Genomic DNA, 20,404 nt, shown 5'->3' on the forward strand with positions numbered 1-20,404 from the left:
GAACAAATTCTCAATCTCTCTAGTAAGTAGAGAATGGCAAATTGAAACACAATGAGATATTATTTTACGTCCACCAGCTTGGCAAAAAGTTAAAGACTGCTGATATCAAGTGCTGATGATGGTGTAGACTGCATTGTAGAGTAATGAGAATTCTTTATCCACCAGTGGTAAAACTCCTTTGGAGAACAATTTGGCAATATATAGTAAAGTTGAAATGTCCAACCCAGAAGTGGCCACTCCTAGTTTTAAACTTTAAAGAAGCTCTTGTACATGTGCTAAATGACATATACAAAATTGTAAAAGCAACGTTGTAAAAGCAAAAACATTGGAAACACCTAAAAATCAATTATCAGGAGAAATAAATTTCTAACAATAGAATATTATATAGCAAATACTCTAGAGCTACACATATCAACCCAGATGACTCTCACAAACAAAACATTAAGCGGAAAAGAAAACTAGAGACAGAATAATATCATTCATACCACTGATGACATGTAAAGTTGTGAAAACCCATAATATACGTTTTTAGGTATACACACATATGTTGTGAAAGTATAAAGACAGGAAGATGTCTAAGTTTAAAATAAATGCTAAATTTAAGGGAATGCAGCAGGAGAAAGGTTTAGAAGGGTTTCAAATGTATTTGTAATGTTTTACATTTTAAGCTGACCTGTGGGTGCATGGGTGTTATATTATTCTTTGTACTTTTATCATGAAGTTAATTTATGAAATATTTTAAGGCAATATTAAAAGTTATTTTTACTTAATTAGAAGTGTTGATATTACTGTTCTTTCATATTTGAAATTGGATCTGAAAAGTAAACAATAAACTTAAAATTTGTTATAAGAGTAACCACAAATATATGCAAATTTCAAAAATCTGTGATAATCATATAATTTTATTCTGTATTTTGCATTGTGAGAAGTCTTAAGGATACATTCCATGTCTTCAAATATTGTATTGTAGGCAATTTATAACAACATAACCTGGGTAATAATATGACAATGTGTGAGGACACAAATTTAATTTATTGTCTACTGAATTCACTTTTCCTCCTAAGCTAATAGGAAGAAACTGATTTCATGTCCAGAATATCATAAAATTGAGATAAACAGTAATAGAATAATAATAATAATAGCCAACATTTATTGACCTATGTACCAGGCACTGTGCAGAACACTCTATAATGATTATCTCATAAATCCTCACAGTATCCTTTGGAAATAGGTACCCTTATTATCCTTATTTTATAAGAAATTGGGGTAACCTGCCCAAGATTGCCCAACTAGTGAGTGAGTAGTGAAGCCAAAATACGAACCAGGCAATCTGGATTAAAAAACACTGCATTATGCTGCCTCTTTGTGGATTATGGTTGTAGCAACAAAACAAAACAAAACAAAATTTCTAGGCCAGCTTCATTTTCAAGCATTTTGCACCATTGTCCTATGTATATCCTCAAGGTTTTCACACCATGTGTTCTGATTTGGGGGTTTCAGACATATGGTCACTGTGGGTACTACGGAAAAAGTAGCCAGGAGACTTGGTCCCATTCTCAACTGCCACCAGCTTGAGTAACTTGAGATAAATCTCTGCTACTTAGTTTCTTCACCTGTGAAATGAGAACATTGGGTGATATTCCTTGGAGGCCTTTTTGACTCCAGGAGAATAATAATTCTTTAAAAGATGGCCAAAAGCTGGTGTAGTGGCGTGAACCTGTAGTCCCAGCTACTGGTGAGGCTAAGGCAGGATTATAGTTTAAGGCCAGAAGTTCCAGGCTGTAATGCATTGTGATCACGCCTACGAAGAGCTACTGCACTCCAATCTGGGCAACATAGCAAGACCTTGTCTCTTAAAAAAGGTGCTTGCAAGAGCAATTCAATACTACTCAGGAAGAAGAAAAGATTTAAAATTAAATGAGTATTGTGCATTTAATTAATTTCGGTACTTTAAATCTTTTTTATAAAAAGAGCTAAATCTGTAAATTTAGAAAATACCTCAATGCCCCTAAAAATGTCTATAAACTAGCTTATCAAATAGCTTTATATAAGGAAATAAGTCAAAAAGTCAAAATAACTTTTCCTAAATTGCTATGTGATATTGTAATACTTTTTTTTTAATTTTTAGAAAGTTGGAAATAAATAATACCTAAACCTTCTTGACATGGTATCAAAACGGAGCTATTGTTGAGAGTTTGATATATAGAGAAGTCATGGTTCGACTGACCTTGGATCTAATTGCCAGAAACAGTAATCTTAAACTCCGAAAAGAAGAAACCATTTCACAGTGCCTGAAGAAGATAACTCATATAAATTTTTCAGACAAAAATATAGATGCAATTGTAAGAACTTTGGGATTATTTCTTATTTTTATATAATTAACAATGTAAAGTTTAGAAATTGGCTTGAGGGCATAACAATGTAAAGTTTAGAAACTGGCTGGAGTGCATACCTAATAGATTAACTATTAATATATTTTGATTATTCTTATTAACTATATTTTTATCAATAAGTTTTATATTGTGTTTTTATTTTAATTTCCCATTTGTGATATTCAACTTATTAAAATTAAGTCTCCATAAGACATACCATTGTGATTTTTAAATATATATGTTAAATATATATGTTACTGTTCCCCTACAATACTCTATAATAGTGTAGCATACTAGATTTGAAAGCATATGTTGGAAAATAATTTCAAAGATAATTATTTTTACATTATTCCAAAACATTGGAATATATATATATTTTATATATCAGAGTATTAAGAAGTAATTATGTGAGTACCACATTTCGAAGGTTTAACAGTGAAATCTTTTTTGTACATACTTAACTGTTTTTATAAATGTATATTATACTGGATCAGTTATAGCAGATAAGATAATGTTTACTTGGTTATACTCTGAAAATACATTTTCTCAGTGCTGAGGTAATTCTTGGCTGTAATTTGGGAAACTTTAAAGGCCGCAATAACCCTTTTAGGCCATTTGTATTGGTATCTGTTGTCTACAATAAATGCTAAAGAATACAGATGAGAGAAAATTTCTTGGAAACATATGAGCCACGTTAGGGCAGGGATCATGTCTATTTTGTTCATATCACTCTAAATTCGCAGTCCAATACAATACCTGACTTGTATTAAGTGCTTAAGAAATATTTACTGAGTGAATGAATGAAAGGAAAAAAAAAAAAAAAGCCTCAAGCAAAATGATCAATTGAGAAATGCTTGTTTTGTCTTTTTTTTTTTTGTATGGACCCAGCCCAGTTCCCATTATATATCCCTTTCTGGTTTCCTGGTGTTCCTTCTTTCCATGAATCCAACTGCTCAAACATCATGTGTCTCTTTTGTTGCCCAGAGCTCTACCTCATCAGACCATATACATACTGCTTTCTGGGGAGAGGCCCCAGTGAGCCCCCACTTCAAGCTCTTTTGTCCTAACATCAGTCATTCCTCCAGTGTGGATGATCTTTGTTAGGAGGAAAGCAAACTTGTTAAATTCACAATAAAGTGAGAATAACTTGTAAACTTAAAGTTTCCAAAATGTGGCTGTATTTTAAAGGATCTTAATGAAGGCTGAGATATTTTTGAGCAGAACTTCATTTTACTTCTTGTCTATTTACTCTAGGCTGACTCTACCACAACACAAGAAATGAAGGTACCTTTTAAAAGGTACCTTTTAAAAGTACCTTTAATTAATTTCTTATCTCAAAAGTAATTGGTGTTCATTTGTATAAAATACATATAAAAAGAAAGAATGTAATCCTACTCTTCACAGATAACCACTTTTAACATTTAGGTAATGTCTTTTTTTTAGACATGTATTTATATAATTTTATAACAGTCATATTGAATGTACTGTCTTCACTTAATTACATATTATGAAATCTATAAGATATTACTAAAGAAACTAAATGATATTTAATAGTTCTACAGTATTCCCTTCAACAGCCTTATCATAGTTTTTTAATTAATCCATTATTCTTGGATATCTAGATGACTTCCAATTTTCAGTATTATAAACCAGAATGGTTTACTTCCAATCCTACAGAAATAGTAAGCCCTGATGTATATGTTGGGACAATTATTTGTTCAGTGCTTCAACTTCCAGAGTAGCCTAATTGCTTCCAAGGAAAATTGCTTGCACTGGGAAAAGCTTCTTAACAAATACAATTTTGTTTATGTAATTACAGAATACTAAAGCCTAGAATTTATTTTGTAATCATTCTAATCTTGTTTTGACTGTCCTACGAAAGAGAAAGACTGTCCTTTTATAATAATCTTAAGGAAATTCGAAAAATTATCAAATGAAAAACTTTTTCAAAAAGAAACTTCTAAGTTTGAAGGAGAAATTAAACTTGACTGTTTTTGTTTTCCTTTTAGGAAGACCTCTCTCTTTGCAAAAATCTTAGTGTTCTATATTTATATGATAACCGTATTAGTCAAATCATTAACCTGAATTATGCCACAAATCTGACGCACCTATACCTACAAAACAATTGTATTTCATATATAGAGAACCTAAGGTCATTAAAGAAACTGGAAAAACTGTAAGTGCTTTTGTTTTTGAGTAATGTAACTGTTCATCATCGTTACAGTAGTTATATTTTATGCATGCAGGCATTTCCATTTTCTGCATTAAGTTTCAAAAGTAAATTGAATATGAAATTGAGTCTGCATCTCACATGTGTTTTATGAAACAGGCCTTGGTTTCTATTCTCTTGTACTTTTATTAATACCAAATAAGTTGTTTCATATGTAATATTCAACAATTTGTGTTTTATTAAGCCCGATAAACTTTTCTTTTTGGGGGGCTGGGTTGTCTTAAGGGCTTATAAGGACAACTAAAACATCCTCCCTCATGTAGGCTCAACTGGTGAAAAAAGTTTCCATGGAACCCAGATAAGTTCTGTGCCTTTCAGAATCACACATCTAAAAAGGTCAAGGTCACATAATTGATAATGCTGATGTACACTTGATTGTAAAAAGACATTTAATGCCTATAATGATTATAATTAGGCAATTAAGACTGCTGGATCCAATTTCCCCAGACGAGAATAACTGTCATGCTTCTGAAAGAGTGAACCAAGGGCCTCAGAACAGGGACACAAGAGTGGGGTGAGGAATGCTTTTAAAAATGTGGAATACTGGGTTCCAACCTAGAATCCAAATCAGAATCTCTGGGAGTTAGGCCCAGAAATCTTCATTTTTAAACCTATAACCCAGGTGATTCTTCTGCACCAGAACATGTGAGAAGCCCTGTAGATAGTTTAATAATAACTATTTCAATTCTCTCATTTTTTTCCTGCTGCTTTGCAGTGCGGGGAAAAAAAATTCTCTCATTCTTTAAAAAATTTAAAAATGTATGTTTTAGACTACATTGAGTGTAAGAATATAATTTGTTGTCATTTAGATAAACCTTTCATATATTCAACATAAACATAACATTCTGCATATATACTTCTCACACAGCTCAATGATTTTGTTTTGCTTTTATCACATTTTAAGACCATGGTGTCTCAGAATGCATATTTAGAATTATGTCTGTTTTTGCAGGTATCTGGGAGGCAATTACATTGCTGTCATAGAAGGTTTAGAAGGGTTAAAAGAACTAAGAGAGCTTCATGTTGAGAGTCAGAGGCTTCCCCTTGGAGAAAAGCTTCTGTTTGATCCAAGAACTCTTCATTCTCTGGCAGTAAGTCCACATTTGACTATTTCGACAAGGAACATAGTGATTATCAAGTCACAATGGAACAAGAAGGTGGTGAAGGTATATTTGGACATTGTACATACTCTGCATGTTTATATGGCCAAATGCTAGCTTATTTGAATACTAAAGCTGGTTTTCCCCACATAATGTCTCAGAAACTCAGCATCTATAAAGTTAGGATAATATAATGCCTGCCTCTTCAGGTAACTGGAAAGATCAAAAGAAGGATGTGAAATGGTTACATAAACTGAAGTTCTAATACAGATGTTAATTCATTCATAATTCAGACCTTGGTGATTATCACGGCTCAAAATTTTAAATTTTAGGAAAAACCCTGAGGAAAGAGGAGTGCAGAATTATTTGGCAACTTTCAAACAAACTAGAGAGCCAGTGCAATGATACGTCATTTTCTCCCTGGATCCTGATTTGATTGCAGGTTGCACTACCTATGGCCCCATCAAACTATGTAGGCCTGGGAGCACCGGATTTGGGACTCCAGCTGTGCCTGACAACCAGTCCTACGGGATGGAAGTGCCACAATAAGTTGAGAAGCCAGAGGGCGTCAGTGAGGCTCTTGCTAACCCTAAGACCAAGGGACTTGTTGGGACAGGCTAACCTCAAATCTGGGCCAGGAAGATATAAATGTGACATGGTTGTTTTTCACAGATTACATCAGTTTTATTTTAGAGTGCCCAGAAATGGAGGGTAGTGGATAAATTTTGAACCAAATATATATATCAATCCAGAGGTAGTTCTATAAATTGGAAAAGAAAAAAGTGACCTGGTTTCTACTCTACCCTCTCTAAGCTCTCAGTAGAATCAACTGTCACCAACCTTACCTCAATCTCAACTGATCCAATTAGACTGATCCCATTGTGGAGATGGCTAGTTTTATTACAAAACACTACTGAAAACATTTTTGCAGGTTCAATTTTTGCATAGATTCAAGCACAATCTGAAATTCTAAATATAAAACATCATTTTTTCAGTTTTATTTCAAGTCTTAAAAAGTACTGGGGGCCAGACGTGGTAGCTCACACCTGTAATCCAGGCTGAGGCAGGAGGATGGCTTGAGGCCAAGAGTTTGGGACTAGCCTGGGCAACATGAGACTCTGTCCTTACAACAAAAATTTAAAAAATTAGCCAGGTATGGTCGTGAATGCCTATAGTCCCAGCTACTTGGGAGGCTGAGGCAGGGGGATCACTTGAGCCCAGGAGTTTGAGGCTTTGAGGCTGCACAAGTCAGGCCCTGTCTCAAAAAAAAAAAAAAAAGTACCCAGAAATTTTTTTTTTTTTTTTAAATGTTGGCTTCTTGTGGATACCTCCTGGGCTGCCTCCATCTTTTTTTTTTTTTTTTTTTAATTTTAAACTATTATGAACAAATACTGCACTTGATCTTAACCAGCCAAAGGCTGTGAAGTGATGGTTGACTCCATCTTGGTAGAGATTCCTGGGCCTCAGAGTTTAATCAGCTAATTATTATTTTAAGTAGTTTCTGAATATATGGATTATCAAGAGAAAACTATATAGAGAGGCAGAGATAAAATTAAAAACCAGATATTGTTTCATTCTTGGTCATGTTTCCTATATAGAAAAACAAAGACAAAAACTCTTTCTACATAAGTACAAATTTTAGTGATATTTAGCACAAAATGATAATTTGCTTAAACTGCAATAAGCATTTTTTCTACATTGTGTTATTTGTTTATTGGGGCATCTTTTTTCTTTCTTTGCTTTTTGATTCTTGGTTTCTTTATTCTATAAATTTATCTTGTATCTTAGAAGAGAAAAATAGGACTTATGGAGGAATTATACAGAAAAAGAGTAAGTTAGGTCACATACTATAGTTCTAAAAGTTCAATCTGAAAACAAATGCAATAAAAACAAAATCTCCATGGCTTTTGATTTTCTTGCCTAAAGGGCCTGAACTGATAAATATTAACCTTTTCAAGCATTAGGATTTCTGGCTCCTATATATAGTGTTTAGATCATTTACTAATGCTAATTTAATTTTTCTTACAGAAGTCCCTGTCTATATTGAATATCAGCAATAATAATATTGATGACATTAGAGATTTAGACGTACTGGAGAATCTCAATCAGCTCATAGCAGTTGACAACCAGCTTCTGCATGTGAAGGTAGTGTAAAGAAAAATTAATTTTATTAGCCAGGCATGGTAGCACACACCTGTAGTCCCAGCTACTCAGGAGGCTGAGGCAGAAGGATCTCTTGAGCCCAGGAGTTTGAGGTTGCAGCAAGCTATGATGATGCCACTGCACTCTAGTCTTGTCAACAGAGCAAGACCCTGTCTAAAAAAAGAAAGAAAGGAAGGAAGGAAGAGAAGGAGGGACGGAAGAAAGGAAAGAAAGAAAGAAAGAAAAATTAATTTTACAGCGTTGTATAATGGACATTGGAGACTCAAAAGTAGGAGGGTTGAGGGGGGAGGGAGGAAAAATTACCTGTAGGGTACCAGGCACACTACTTGGGTGATGGGTACACCAAAAGCCCTGACTTGACCACTATAGAATATATACATATAATGGAATTCAACTTGTAACTCCTAAATCTATTAAAATTTAGAAGAGAAAAAAAGAAAAATTAATTTTAAAATATTTATATATTATGAAGAAAAAATACAGATGTTCTGAAATAGCTATAAAATGTATCACTTTAAAAACTATTTGGATTCGTTCTAAAACTAGCTAATGAATTTGTACTTCTTAATGTATTTATTTACATAATTCTATCCTCTTATCTGGTTTTCTCCTTCATACTCCAATGCCTCCATCAAGTTACAGAGGACAAGTTTAATTTATGAAGAAGTTTAATCAGAGAGGCTGTGCATCAAAAACCACAGCAGAGGATAGTGCTGAAAAAAAGGGGATTTTATGAAAGACTGAACACTAAAATATTAGAGTGTCAATACTTCCCTCCCTCTCACACACACAACTAGGCTCTCCTCCCAAAACCCTGCCTATGTGACTTTAAATCCTTGGGCAATAGGTGGAGGATTCCTCTTTAGGGAAACTGACGAGCTCAAGAGAAAACATCTCCCAATTCTGACATTTAAGGGTTCCAGAGGGAAGATGCCAGCTGCCTGCCCAATTGCCATACAGTGAGACCAACCAGTGAACAAGTCTTACCCTCTCATGAAAAGCTCTCATTCACTTTCATGAATGAACAAGCAGCTCAGGATGAGCAGACATCTGAAAAGCGCCTCTAAAATCAAAGAGAGAAAGACAGAAACAAAAAGAAAGAATTCAGAAGAAATAAATCATGTGGAAGCAGCAAAAACAAAAACAAAAAAACTTTAAATTACCACTATAATTAATTTCCTAAAAGAAATAAAAAAGGATTCCATAACCTTGAAATAAAAGCAAGATGCTTTTTTTTTTTTTAAAGGAACATGTGAATAAGAAAGCACTTAGAAATTAAAAATAGGATAGGGGAAATTAAGTGTTCAATATAGAGTTTAAATGATAAAATTGAGGAAGTCTCCCAGACAGAACAAAAAGAATGGAAAATAAGCAATTAAAAAAGAAACTTAGAGAATTAATTCAGGAGATCCAATATATGACTAATAAGAGTACCAGAATCAGAGAATAGGTCTCTTAGTTCATTTGTGCTGCTATGACAAAATATCTGAGACTGGGTAATTTATCAGAACAGAAATTTATTTCCCACAGTTCTGGAGTCTGGGAAGTGTAAAATCAAGGTGCCTGCAGGGTTGGTTTTTGGTGAGGGCTGCTCTCTGCTTCCAAGATGGCCCCTTGTTGCTCCATCCTCCAGAGGGAATGTGTCCTCACAGGGCAGAAGGGATGAAAGGAGCAAAGGAACTAATCCATTCATGAAGGCTCTGCTCTTGTGAGTTCATCACCTCCTAAAGGCCCCACCTCTTAATACTATCACACTGGCCATTAAGTTTCAATATGTGAATGGTGGGGGACACATTCAGACCACAGCAATAGGGAAAAAAATGGAGAAAGAAAATTATATTTTAAAATAATCGAATAAGCCATGATATAGTAATAAGGACCAGAATCACCCTCCATAAAAAAACAAATAGAAAACTAAACAAAATATGGGAAACAACTTTTTCAGACCTTGGACAACAGGCAGCACAGGCCTGTGGTCCCTAAGAGAAAAGAAAAAAAAGATGATTTCAGACCAAAATGCAGGGAGGGGAATAGCAAACAAGAACAATGAAATGTAAAGAAGCCAAAGAAAAATCAGTCAAGAAAAAAACATCCAGAAATGATATGGAGGATGGAATTAGAAGACAGGACATTTTAAAAAGCTATTATAAATACGCCCTATAATTTAAAGAAATCATGAACACAAAGAGAAAAGAAATGGACAATATGAAAAAAGTAAGTTCTAGAGCTGAAAAATATTTCTAAAATGAAAAATTCATTGGATATGATTAAAAGCAGATTAGTCATTATGCAAGAAAAGATCAGTAAACTTAAAAATATAGTATTAGAACTATCCAAAGTGAAGTATGGAAAGAAAAAACACTAAAAATAAAAATGAAGCCAGGCATGTTGGCTCATGCCGGTAATCCTAGCACTCTGAGAGGCCAAGGTGGGAGGACTGCTTGAGCTCAGGAGTTTGAAACCATCCTGAGCAAGAGTGACACCCCGTCTCCACAGAAAAATAGTAAAAATTAGCCAGGCATGGTTATGTGCATCTGTAGACCCAGCTACTCAGGAGGCTGAGGAGGGAGGATTGCTTGAGGCCAGGAGTTCAAGGCCAGACTGGGTAATATTGAGATCCCCGTCTTTACAAGTAATAAAAATATTATTCAGGCATGGTGGTTCACACCTGTAGTCCCAGCTACTGGGAAGACTGACTGACACAGGAGGATTGCTTGAGCCCAGGAGTTTGAGGCTATAGTGAGCTATGATGATGCCCCTGCACTCCAGCCCAGGCAACAGTGTAGGATCCTGTCTCAAAATAAATAAATGAATAAATAATTTAAAAAAAGAGTGAATGGTTGGTAAGGAAACCTATTTAATATATAATAGCTCTCATTAGGTATCACCATATCTCTCATTAGACTGAGAGTCTTTGAGATTTATTAACTCTAGGATTTCCCAGAGCCCATCCCAGTAGTGCCTGGCACATAGTAGGCACCTACTACAAGTTTATAGAATGAATGAATAAGGGGACAAGAAATATTCTGGGGAAGAAATGCAAACCATTCAGTAAGTTCCAGCAACTTGGATAAAGGGATTAAAGGTAAAATCTCAAGTTCTTTTACTTCCAGCATGAAGACACAAATAATTAAAAATGCCTGGATACAGTTTCTTGGAAGTCTGAATATAGACACTGCCCAGGATAAATTTAAAATGTACTTTTGTGGTTCATTTTAAATCATCTTCTGAAGGCTTGGTCAAAGGACATGTTGAAGCCTAGCATCAGAATATTAACTTGTTTTTCTGTATGTATTCCTGCAGTCAGGATCTCTATTTTTGGCTCTAATTTTTCCATTCTTTATGCTCATTGATGTTGTTCAAAAGCTACTGACATCAAACCCTATGCTACGGGGGAGAAATCTCTCATGCTATACATAAGGTGGCTGACATCCATCCTAAGAGTCGTCAGCAACAGACAGCTTTGTGCCTTGGGGGAAAAGAAGTGGACATCATTAGAGAATCCTAACAAAACCACTATAATTACCTGAGGTTTTCAGCACTTAGAGCAGCTGCATTTATAGGGACATCAGTAGGGTCCTCAAATGCACCTACAGAAAATATATGCAATAACTATAGTTCTTACATTAAATAGTATAATTTTAAAATTATTACTTTTGCTGATAATTTACCATTCTCTTTAAAAATAACAATTCGAAATTTAAAGGCTACATGTAAATGTATATTAAAAATAGACTTTAGTCACTATTGTAATAGATTACTCTGTACTATGAAAGTCCTGTTAATCAATCCTATAGATGGATTTTTGTGAAATATTATAAATGAAAATATGTAAGTGATTTGTGAGTATTTAAAAATTGTCTTCTTGTAGTCCTGATCCATGGAACTGAATTTACAAGTCTTTTGGCATGGAACATTTTATTTCTTTTTTTTTTTTTTTTTGAGACAGAGTCTCGCTTTGTTGCCCAGGCTAGAGTGAGTGCCGTGGCGTCAGCCTAGCTCACAGCAACCTCAAACTCCTGGGCTCAAGCAATCCTCCTGCCTCAGCCTTCCCAGTAGCTGGGACTACAGGCATGCGCCACCATGCCCGGCTAAATTTTCCTATATATTTTTAGCTGTCCAATTAATTTCTTTCTATTTTTGGTAGAGACGGGGTCTCGCTCTTGCTCAGGCTGGTTTCGAACTCCTGAGCTCAAACAATCCGCCCGCCTCGGCCTCCCAGAGTGCTAGGATTACAGGCGTGAGCCACCGCGCCTGGCCTATTTCATTTTTAAGTGCCTGCTTTAAGAAAAAATGAAAAAAATAATAGTTCCTTAGGATGGTTAAACAAGTTTGAATCTCTCAATCAAGATTCTGGTTTGAGCAATGAGAAAGATATTTAAGAAAAATTTAAACAAACACATGCAAGGAAAAGTACAATCAGGGCACTGAAATCCTTGAGCTCAGTGGAAAGAAAAGAGAGAATTGGGTTGGTGGGGAAAATAGGCATTCCCAAATGATGACCTTGTCCTAGCTTACTGAAGGTCCCAGAGCCACACAGGGGCGTGGCTGCATTAGAAGCTGAGGCATACTATATGGACCTGTAAGAAGCTGGGTGGCCAAGCAGCTTTTGTCTCTCCTGCTGCTTGGGATTTCATTCACTTCCCTCTCCTCACCTCTTCAGACCCACAACTGCCAAGGATTCCTTACCCACAGGATCCTTTAACCCTGCCTTCATCTCTCCTATTCCCTAGGCCAAAGCTGGTCCAGGGCAGGGACTTCTACATAGGAGCATCTGGAAAGAGAGTGGAGGGATAGATGAGAAAATAAACAAAAAGAGAAGATAACTACTGTCTTTCCTCTCTCTTTCCATGTCTGCTACCCCTCTAATCATCAGCAACTTCTTCAAAAACAGTTCCATCTTATTTCTTCCTTATAATTCCTGTCCTCCTCCTAACTCAGGCTCTCTGCCCCTCTTCTATTCATCCATCCACTCATGCATGTATAAATGCATTCATTCACTCATCTCTTCTTATCCATTCACTGAAAACACCTACTATGTGGCAGTACTTGCTAGACAATGGGGGAGACAATAGGGAGCAGAAAACAGATACAATCCCTGGCTTTGAGGAACTCTCAGCATTAAGGGGAAGAGAAACATTAAGCATGTAATCATCCCCAAACAAATATAAAATTGCACAAATACCACAAAGGAGAAGTATGTGGCTCTGAGAGCCTGTAACGGGGATTTGCCCTAGGTAGGGAGGTCATTGAAGACTTCCCTGAGAAAGGGATAGATGAGCTGAGCTCTGAGGACTTATCAGGCAAAGAAAATAGGATGCGCAAAGGCCCCAGGGCAGATGGAAGCATGGCAGATGTGAGGGATGGGAAGCTGAGAGAGTGAAGGTAGAACATAGTGCAAACAAAGACTAGTGGGTATATGGTCCACACAGGTCATGATAGAGAGTTTTGTCTTTATCCTAAGAACAATGAGAAGTCACTGAAGGTGTTTAAGCAAGGGGTGAAGAAATTAGAGAACCGCATCTTGAGAAGTGTTGAAAACAGACTGGAAGAGATCGGGCTAGTCAGGAAGTGAGAGATGGTAGAAACTTTAATAGAGTGGGGGTGGAAATGGAGTGGACAGACTGTAAAGCTGTTTAGAGAGTAAAATGGGTAAGACTTGGTTGTGAGTTGGATATAAAGTAGTATGGGAGAGGGCAAGGTCAAGAATGATTCCTGGGCTTCTGCCTTGCACAATGGGAAACAGAGAACTCAAGAGTCAGGTTTGGGAGATCATGAGTTTTGCTCATGTAAGGTATGAGGTGCCTTTGAGGTGTTCCAGAGAAAATATTAAGTAGATAATTGGATACATGAGGCCAGAGCTCAGAGATGAATGTGAGAGTCTTCAGCATATTAAGTGGTCACTGAAGCTACCATCATGGATGAGATCACCTAGAGTGGGGAGGAGAGAGGAGTAAGATGAAATGCTCAAAGTGGCTTCTCACAAAATTTTCCTCTTGCACAGAGATGACCCTTCCTTAGTGTAACAGAAGTTTTACTATTATCATCTGTGTGACCATTCTTTTTCTGCAAAGAGTCTAAGCATAAATAGAGAAGGTGATGGGTTACAGGAGGAAAACTTTTTTCTAACTGTGATTTTACATTCTGCTGTGGTTCAGGGAAGGAAAACAAACATTGTCTGAAAGGAATATATGTAGATTATAGAAAAGGAAGCAAGTGAATTGGTCCCCAAGGGTCTGCTACTGGGGTATCTGCTCCTGCTCTCCAGTGAGAGCTCTAGCACTCTGGGAGCATGCTGATGCATTATGGGGAGGTTTTATAGTACTGTCACTACACAGATGTTCTTCAGGCTTTTTCTCTATTAAATAGGTTGTTTTTATGGACTGACCCAGGCAACAGTCCACCAGGTATAGCATTGTTTTGTTTTGTTTTTTCTGAGATGTGTTCTCAGTTCTCAAAAGCAACTTTTAGAAAGCAGCCTCTTCATATATTGGGGATTTCTGTAGTTAGAGGTTTGTTACTTGTAGGGTCAGAGATTCATGAAGGATCCTATGGAGCCTGCAAGAATGTGGAATCACAAAGCCATGACAGAAGTGGTCAGCAGGGTAAGATGCTCCAAAGAATTGACATTGAGAAAGTCTTTGATTGACAATGTGTGGATCAGTGATAAGGTTAGCAGCGCATTTTCAGTGGCACCAGGTTGCAGGAGTGCCTAGTGGTTGAGGAAGCAAAGGCAGTGGTCTAGACTCTTAAATCTCCAAATGGGATCTTAGGACCAGCAGCAGCAACAGCATCAGAAATGCAGAATCTCAGCTTCTGCCTCAGACTTAACCAATCAGAACCTGCATTTAAACAAAATCTCTCAGTGATTCTTAAGCACATTAAAGTCTGAAAAGCATTGCTCTGGACCGCTCTTTCAAGAAGTTTGGCAATGGTAGATAAGAGGATAAAAGCTAGAGGAGAGGGACAGATTGGAAGTGGAAATGCAAGAGAGAGAAGATCCCAAGAGAAGGCGGCCAGGATCTTCTGATTAACCTGGGAAAAGAGATGGGACTCTCTTCCTTTGGTCAGAAAAATGGGAAAGAGGAATGGAAGAGAAAGTGTGAAGTAGATAACCGAGAAAACTTTGTGGATGGATGACCCACTTCTTCCCAATAAAATTGCTGGCAAGGTCAACCACTGAGGAGGAGGAGAAAGAGAACTTTTAAGCCAAACAATACTCCATAGTTTAGAAACTCCCTTCTTTAACTCAGAAGGCTCTAGTTTAAATGACATTTACTTTTGGTTAACATTTCTTTGCTTGTTTTTCCTGTACCTCCTTTAAACAAGTATGCATCAATATATAAAATTATTAAATACTTTAATGACAATTTACAATAAAACTTTTGCATTTGTACAAATAGCTTGGGGGGTGTGAGTGTAAGATGAGCCATGAACTTCACTAGGGCCAACATTATATGTTAATAGCTTGCCGACATTATTAAGTCAAGTAAATATCATGGTTACAAAAATGTATAAAACATAAAAGAACAAAAAAATTAACCTTTATCTACAGTTTTTATGTTTGTAAAGTTTGCTAAATCAATAAAATGATCTGAAAAGTTCATCTCATATCAGATATATTAGTGATTTTCTTCATTGGTTTTCTGGTGACCATTTATCAAGAGGTATAGAATCCTGAATATGAATGGGGAAATAAAAAGCTTGACATGCTTGCCTCTTATATAAACTAAATATTTGATTTATAAGACACAAATGAACAAACTTCTATGGCCTGTCATGTTTTCTCAGTTTCTAATTTATTCAACCTCTGCTCAATATTGATCCTGACAAGCAGAGTGGCCCAAAGATAAATTTATTCATTCCACAGTTTAGTCAGGAACAAGCCAAAAATTATAGATTTTCCCAGGCAGATGATGACAGGCAGTCAGGGGAATGACAAATGGCTGTCTTTAGATTTAGTAAGGACAGTTGGGCCAGACATTTCCGATAAAGCTTGGTGCAAGCTGGTCAAATACAGGTTCATCAGTGGTCATCATTAATCGTAGAGAGAGCATTGCCGTGATGCAGACGCCTATACGGCAGCTTGAGCACCAGCCCTGCAGGGGAAATAGAATTTGCTCCTCAGTATTTTGCAGCACTCCTCTAAGTGATAGCATGACATGATCATTTATCAAACAGAGACTGTACAGAAAAGTGTCTGCTTCCTTTAGTAACTTATTGAAGAGTGGGAAAGTGAAAGCTTTTTATTAAAGACAGGAAGGCAATGAACAACCAGAGCGTATCCAAAGGGTAATCGTATTTCAGCACAGGATTAGTTTAGTCTTAAATAAACACACACTGGAGGGAGTATGTCGAGGGTCATTTATCAAGTGAGGAACAATTAACTAAACTCTAAGCACTCTTTTTACCTATATCAATTTAAAGTTCTCTTATTGTTATTATTACTTAATTTTTGGATGATGGGCATCATATTCAACACTGTTCAAAAATGTAATGCACAATCCCTTCCTTAGAGGTTTTTAGAATAAGAGAAATACAGTGTAACTTGCATATAAAATAAGTATGGCTGTATTAAATGCTATTGAACAAATGCTGTGGAGAGGGCACATTCCAGGGCACAGGACTGAGGGCTGAAGTTATAATTTGTGAAGAGAGATTTCTTATAAGAACTACTACTTACAACTATTTATTACTCGGTAGGTCAAAAAATTTCTTCTTCCTTACAATGTTTTTGCTCTCTGTTGATAAAAATTAAGAGAAAGGGAATTAGCTGAGAAGGAGTGCAGGGCAGGCAAAGAGGCAGAGAACTAACACATGTATTATTTACCTGATTTGTGCCAGGCATTTTATTTACTTATTTATTTATTTATTTATTTGTGTATTTATTTATTTTGAGACAGGGTCTCGACCTGTGGCCCAGGCTAGAGTGCAGTGGCACCATCATAGCTCACTGTAACCTCAGACTCCTGGGCTCAAACAATCTCCTGCCTTAGCCTCTCAAGTAGTTGGGATTATAGGCGAGAGCCACTGCATCCTGCTCCCTGTCCCAGGCACTTTATATGCCATGGCAACTAATCCTAATTAATCTCACTTTATAAATGAAGACATAGACTTGCCTAACGTCACATAGTGCCAGAAAGTTTAAGATTGCCTTTTTTTTTTTTTAACAATCCCTTATATTTTCACATAAATTATTTATTTGGGTTCCTCAGAGTCAAGCACAGACTAAATTCACAGCATATATGCACAGGAAATGAAATCACTATTTCGAAGTGATAGCTGCACTCTCATGTTCATTGCAGCATTATTAGCAATAGCCAAGATATGGAAACAAAGTGCACTACTTTTTTTGAATAATTTGTTATAGATCAAATTTATATCTGATTTTAAAAATAAAAAACAGAACTTTGGGACATATATAAGATATACTCAAAGTATGTTTCATTTCCACTAAACAGTAGTTAAGATAAAATACATTCTTTGAATAAAGAAGAAGGGGAGAAAGCAAGAAATGACAGAACGACAAGGTACTGGAGAGAAAGCATGACACTGGATGGGAAAAGAAACACCACCAGGGACAAAGAAGATGTGAAGAGAGCAAACTGAGAGAGCTGGTTCTTAATCTATTTTTCTCACATTTTTTGGGTTGTAGACCATGCAAAAACTTAATTATTCCTTGAAATGTCAATTAGCTGATTTTCTTGTAAGCTATAAAAACATGCAAATGTTTATGATATAATGTAAAATAGTACCCACCATATGATGACAAAAAAGAAGTCTAGAAGGATATAGAACAACATACTAAAGTGATCTTTGGGTGATAAGCATGCAAGTGATTTTTTTTGCCTTTGTTCTATTTTCCCCTTTGATAGTTTTTTTTTTTTTACAGGTTTTAAAAGTGAATGTCCATTCTTTATAAAAATAAAAAGCAACAATGTATATTGTTTTCAATGCCAATAGACTGCTTACTCACTACTTCTTAATTGCCTGAACCTGTAAATTTCTCTATACTCCACTAAGAGTTAGGGCATCTTCTGTAGCAAAATGTTTTCTGAGCTACTGGTTGGGACCATTGAAGGGAACATGACAGAGAACAGTTCTGTGGCCCCCAACTTAGGGCCTCACTTTTTGCCTTATCTTCAGCCCCTTCTATTATCAGTATAGAACATTTTATTCAAAATTTAGTTATTATGCACCTTTAAAGTACCTGGCTCTGAGCTAGAACTGCATGAAAGGCAGTAATTACCTTTAAAAACAGTTAACTGACATGCTAGAAGTATTGATAATTATGAAATATTTGTGCTTTGCTTTTTCTTCTCTAAATTATAGGATTTGGAGTATTTATTGAACAAGTTGATGAAGTTGTGGAAAATGGATCTAAATGGAAATCCTGTTTGTCTCAAACCAAAATACAGGGACAGACTGATATTGGTGTCCAAATCACTAGGTACATGTTTATATTAATATAATTTTCTTAGAGAAAGAAACCTAGTTAACTTTTTAGTTTATCAGCAGCCTTTCATAAATATAAATATGACATATATATTTTCATATATCTATGAAAATGGTCAACTTGAAATTTAATATTTTTCATGAGAGCAAAAGTTAATATTGAGAAATAAAGCATGAAAAATATATGCTGATCAGAAATAAAGCACCAGATGCTCTTTCTTTAAGGAGAAAATGTGGCTATTACCAATCAAAATGGTTTAGTCATAAATGTGTAGAATTTGCTGACCTTTTGCCAAACTTTCATTGGCACAAATCTGATGATGATACCAAGAAACTCCTTAGCTCTTGGTTCTGTAGATAAAATTGACCAAGGTTTTCAGTTGCTTGACATTTGCCAAATAAATAGTACTCTAAAGAACATATAGAAGTGCCTTTCATTTGAAAGGGGAGCAGGGTGGGGAGTCCCTGTATGAGATCCATACAAATAATAACATTCCTGAATATGCACTATATTGAGGGAAATGGACCAAAGCACTTGGCTAATAGTGACCAAGGGACATAGCATCAGAGAGACAGGCAGTGCCCTCTCACGAAGTACACTCGTGCGTGATTTTCCTGCATCAGAACTTCTGTGACATGCTGTACTTGGGGATAAAAACTGATGTATGACAAAACTCCTTCATTAGCTATAGTAAACCTCGATTAATCATAACCTTAGTTCAGCGGTTCTCTGGAGGGAAAAGAGAGCATATCAGAAAAATCCAAGATGTTTTTTCAAAATACATATGCGAGGGCCACACTCCGCCCATGAGGGTAGGGAACAGAGAATACATAGGGAGAATATTCAGGTATATTTTTTAAAATCTCTATAGATGATTCTACTATTTAATCCCCCATCCCAACCTCTCATTCCTTCCCCTCTCTGCCCACCACATACAATTGTATTAGTCCACTTTCCTTGGAAAGTAAAGTTAATACAATTAATGTTTGACGATTAAGAACCTTCCAATGTTCATGTAACCATTTCTGGAAATGTTCATGATACCGTACTGTAGGTGAGACTGTAAAAGATGTAGAGATAAGTATATTGACTTCCAAATAAAGAGGATGTACTGAAAATTTATCTTGAAAAAATATTCTTTTCTGTAGCATGTTTTCTGATTACAAAATTAATACATATTTCTTGTAAAAATATAGAAAAGAAAAATATCACTTAAAATCCTGCCATAGATATGCTGTTAACATTTAGTATATGTACTTCTAGTCTTTTTTCTATGCACATATACACGTATAACAAATTCTCTTTGATTTTAGCTTGTCTTATTCTGATTTCTTTCTTCTTCCTAAATGTAAAGTCAAAAAACACAGAGTTAATTGAGGGCCTGGTTTGTTGCATCCCAGTCAAAAAGGACTATGGGAGCCATTTTATGTTTTGCAGGTTACCTAGTCCTCACCAAATAGAGTGACAATCCACATATTTGGTTTCCTTAGCATTAGTGGAAGCAAATTTTGTGTTGAGAGTAACCCGTTAAAATGAAATAAGTCACATAGGTCTCTGTGTCCATCTTGTGTCCATTACTTGGCTTCCCCTCTGGAACCACTTCTACACCTATTAGCCTCAAGTAAGCCTCTGTCATTTGCTAGAAATGATACAATATCAGGTTAAATGAGGCACAATCTCCTAGTCATTCCTCAGCTCTGTCTGGGACATTCACATGAGCAAGAAAGGATTATGGTAAAAGACTTGGATTGTTAATTCCTTATCTTTATAACAGATGTTTTAAAAATATGTATTGATATAGTCCCAGCTACTGGGGAGGCTGAGATAGGAGGATCACTTGAGCCCAGGAGTTTGAGGATGCAGTGAGCTATGATCATGCCACTGCACTCTAACCCAGGCAACAGAGCAAGACTCTTGTCTCTTAATATATTAACAAATTATATAATTATTAATAAAAATGGGTATGGAAAGATATCAAATAAATACAAGTGGTTGGGAAACCTGAGCATAAAAGAATGACCTTTAATGTAAAGTTATAAGTACTAAGATTTTGACAATAAAACATTTAGCCAATTTCTTATAG

General features: G+C 36.0%; 1 protein-coding gene across 1 annotated transcript in view; it reads left to right on the forward strand.

The window, feature by feature from the left end:
- The first annotated feature begins 2,128 nt into the window (after positions 1–2,128).
- The window catches only part of PPP1R42 (protein phosphatase 1, regulatory subunit 42), a 31,817-nt gene continuing 13,541 nt past the window's right edge, over positions 2,129–20,404 (forward strand). The window contains exons 1-5 of the mRNA XM_012663146.1: positions 2,129–2,342; positions 4,382–4,548; positions 5,555–5,693; positions 7,731–7,847; positions 18,198–18,315. Coding sequence (XP_012518600.1) covers positions 2,214–2,342; positions 4,382–4,548; positions 5,555–5,693; positions 7,731–7,847; positions 18,198–18,315 — 670 coding nt within the window. The 5' untranslated portion in view covers positions 2,129–2,213. The remainder of the gene's footprint in view (positions 2,343–4,381; positions 4,549–5,554; positions 5,694–7,730; positions 7,848–18,197; positions 18,316–20,404) is intronic.

Source organism: Propithecus coquereli, unplaced genomic scaffold (assembly GCF_000956105.1).
Source record: "Propithecus coquereli isolate 6110/MARCELLA unplaced genomic scaffold, Pcoq_1.0 Scaffold8, whole genome shotgun sequence".
Lineage (NCBI taxonomy): Eukaryota > Metazoa > Chordata > Mammalia > Primates > Indriidae > Propithecus > Propithecus coquereli.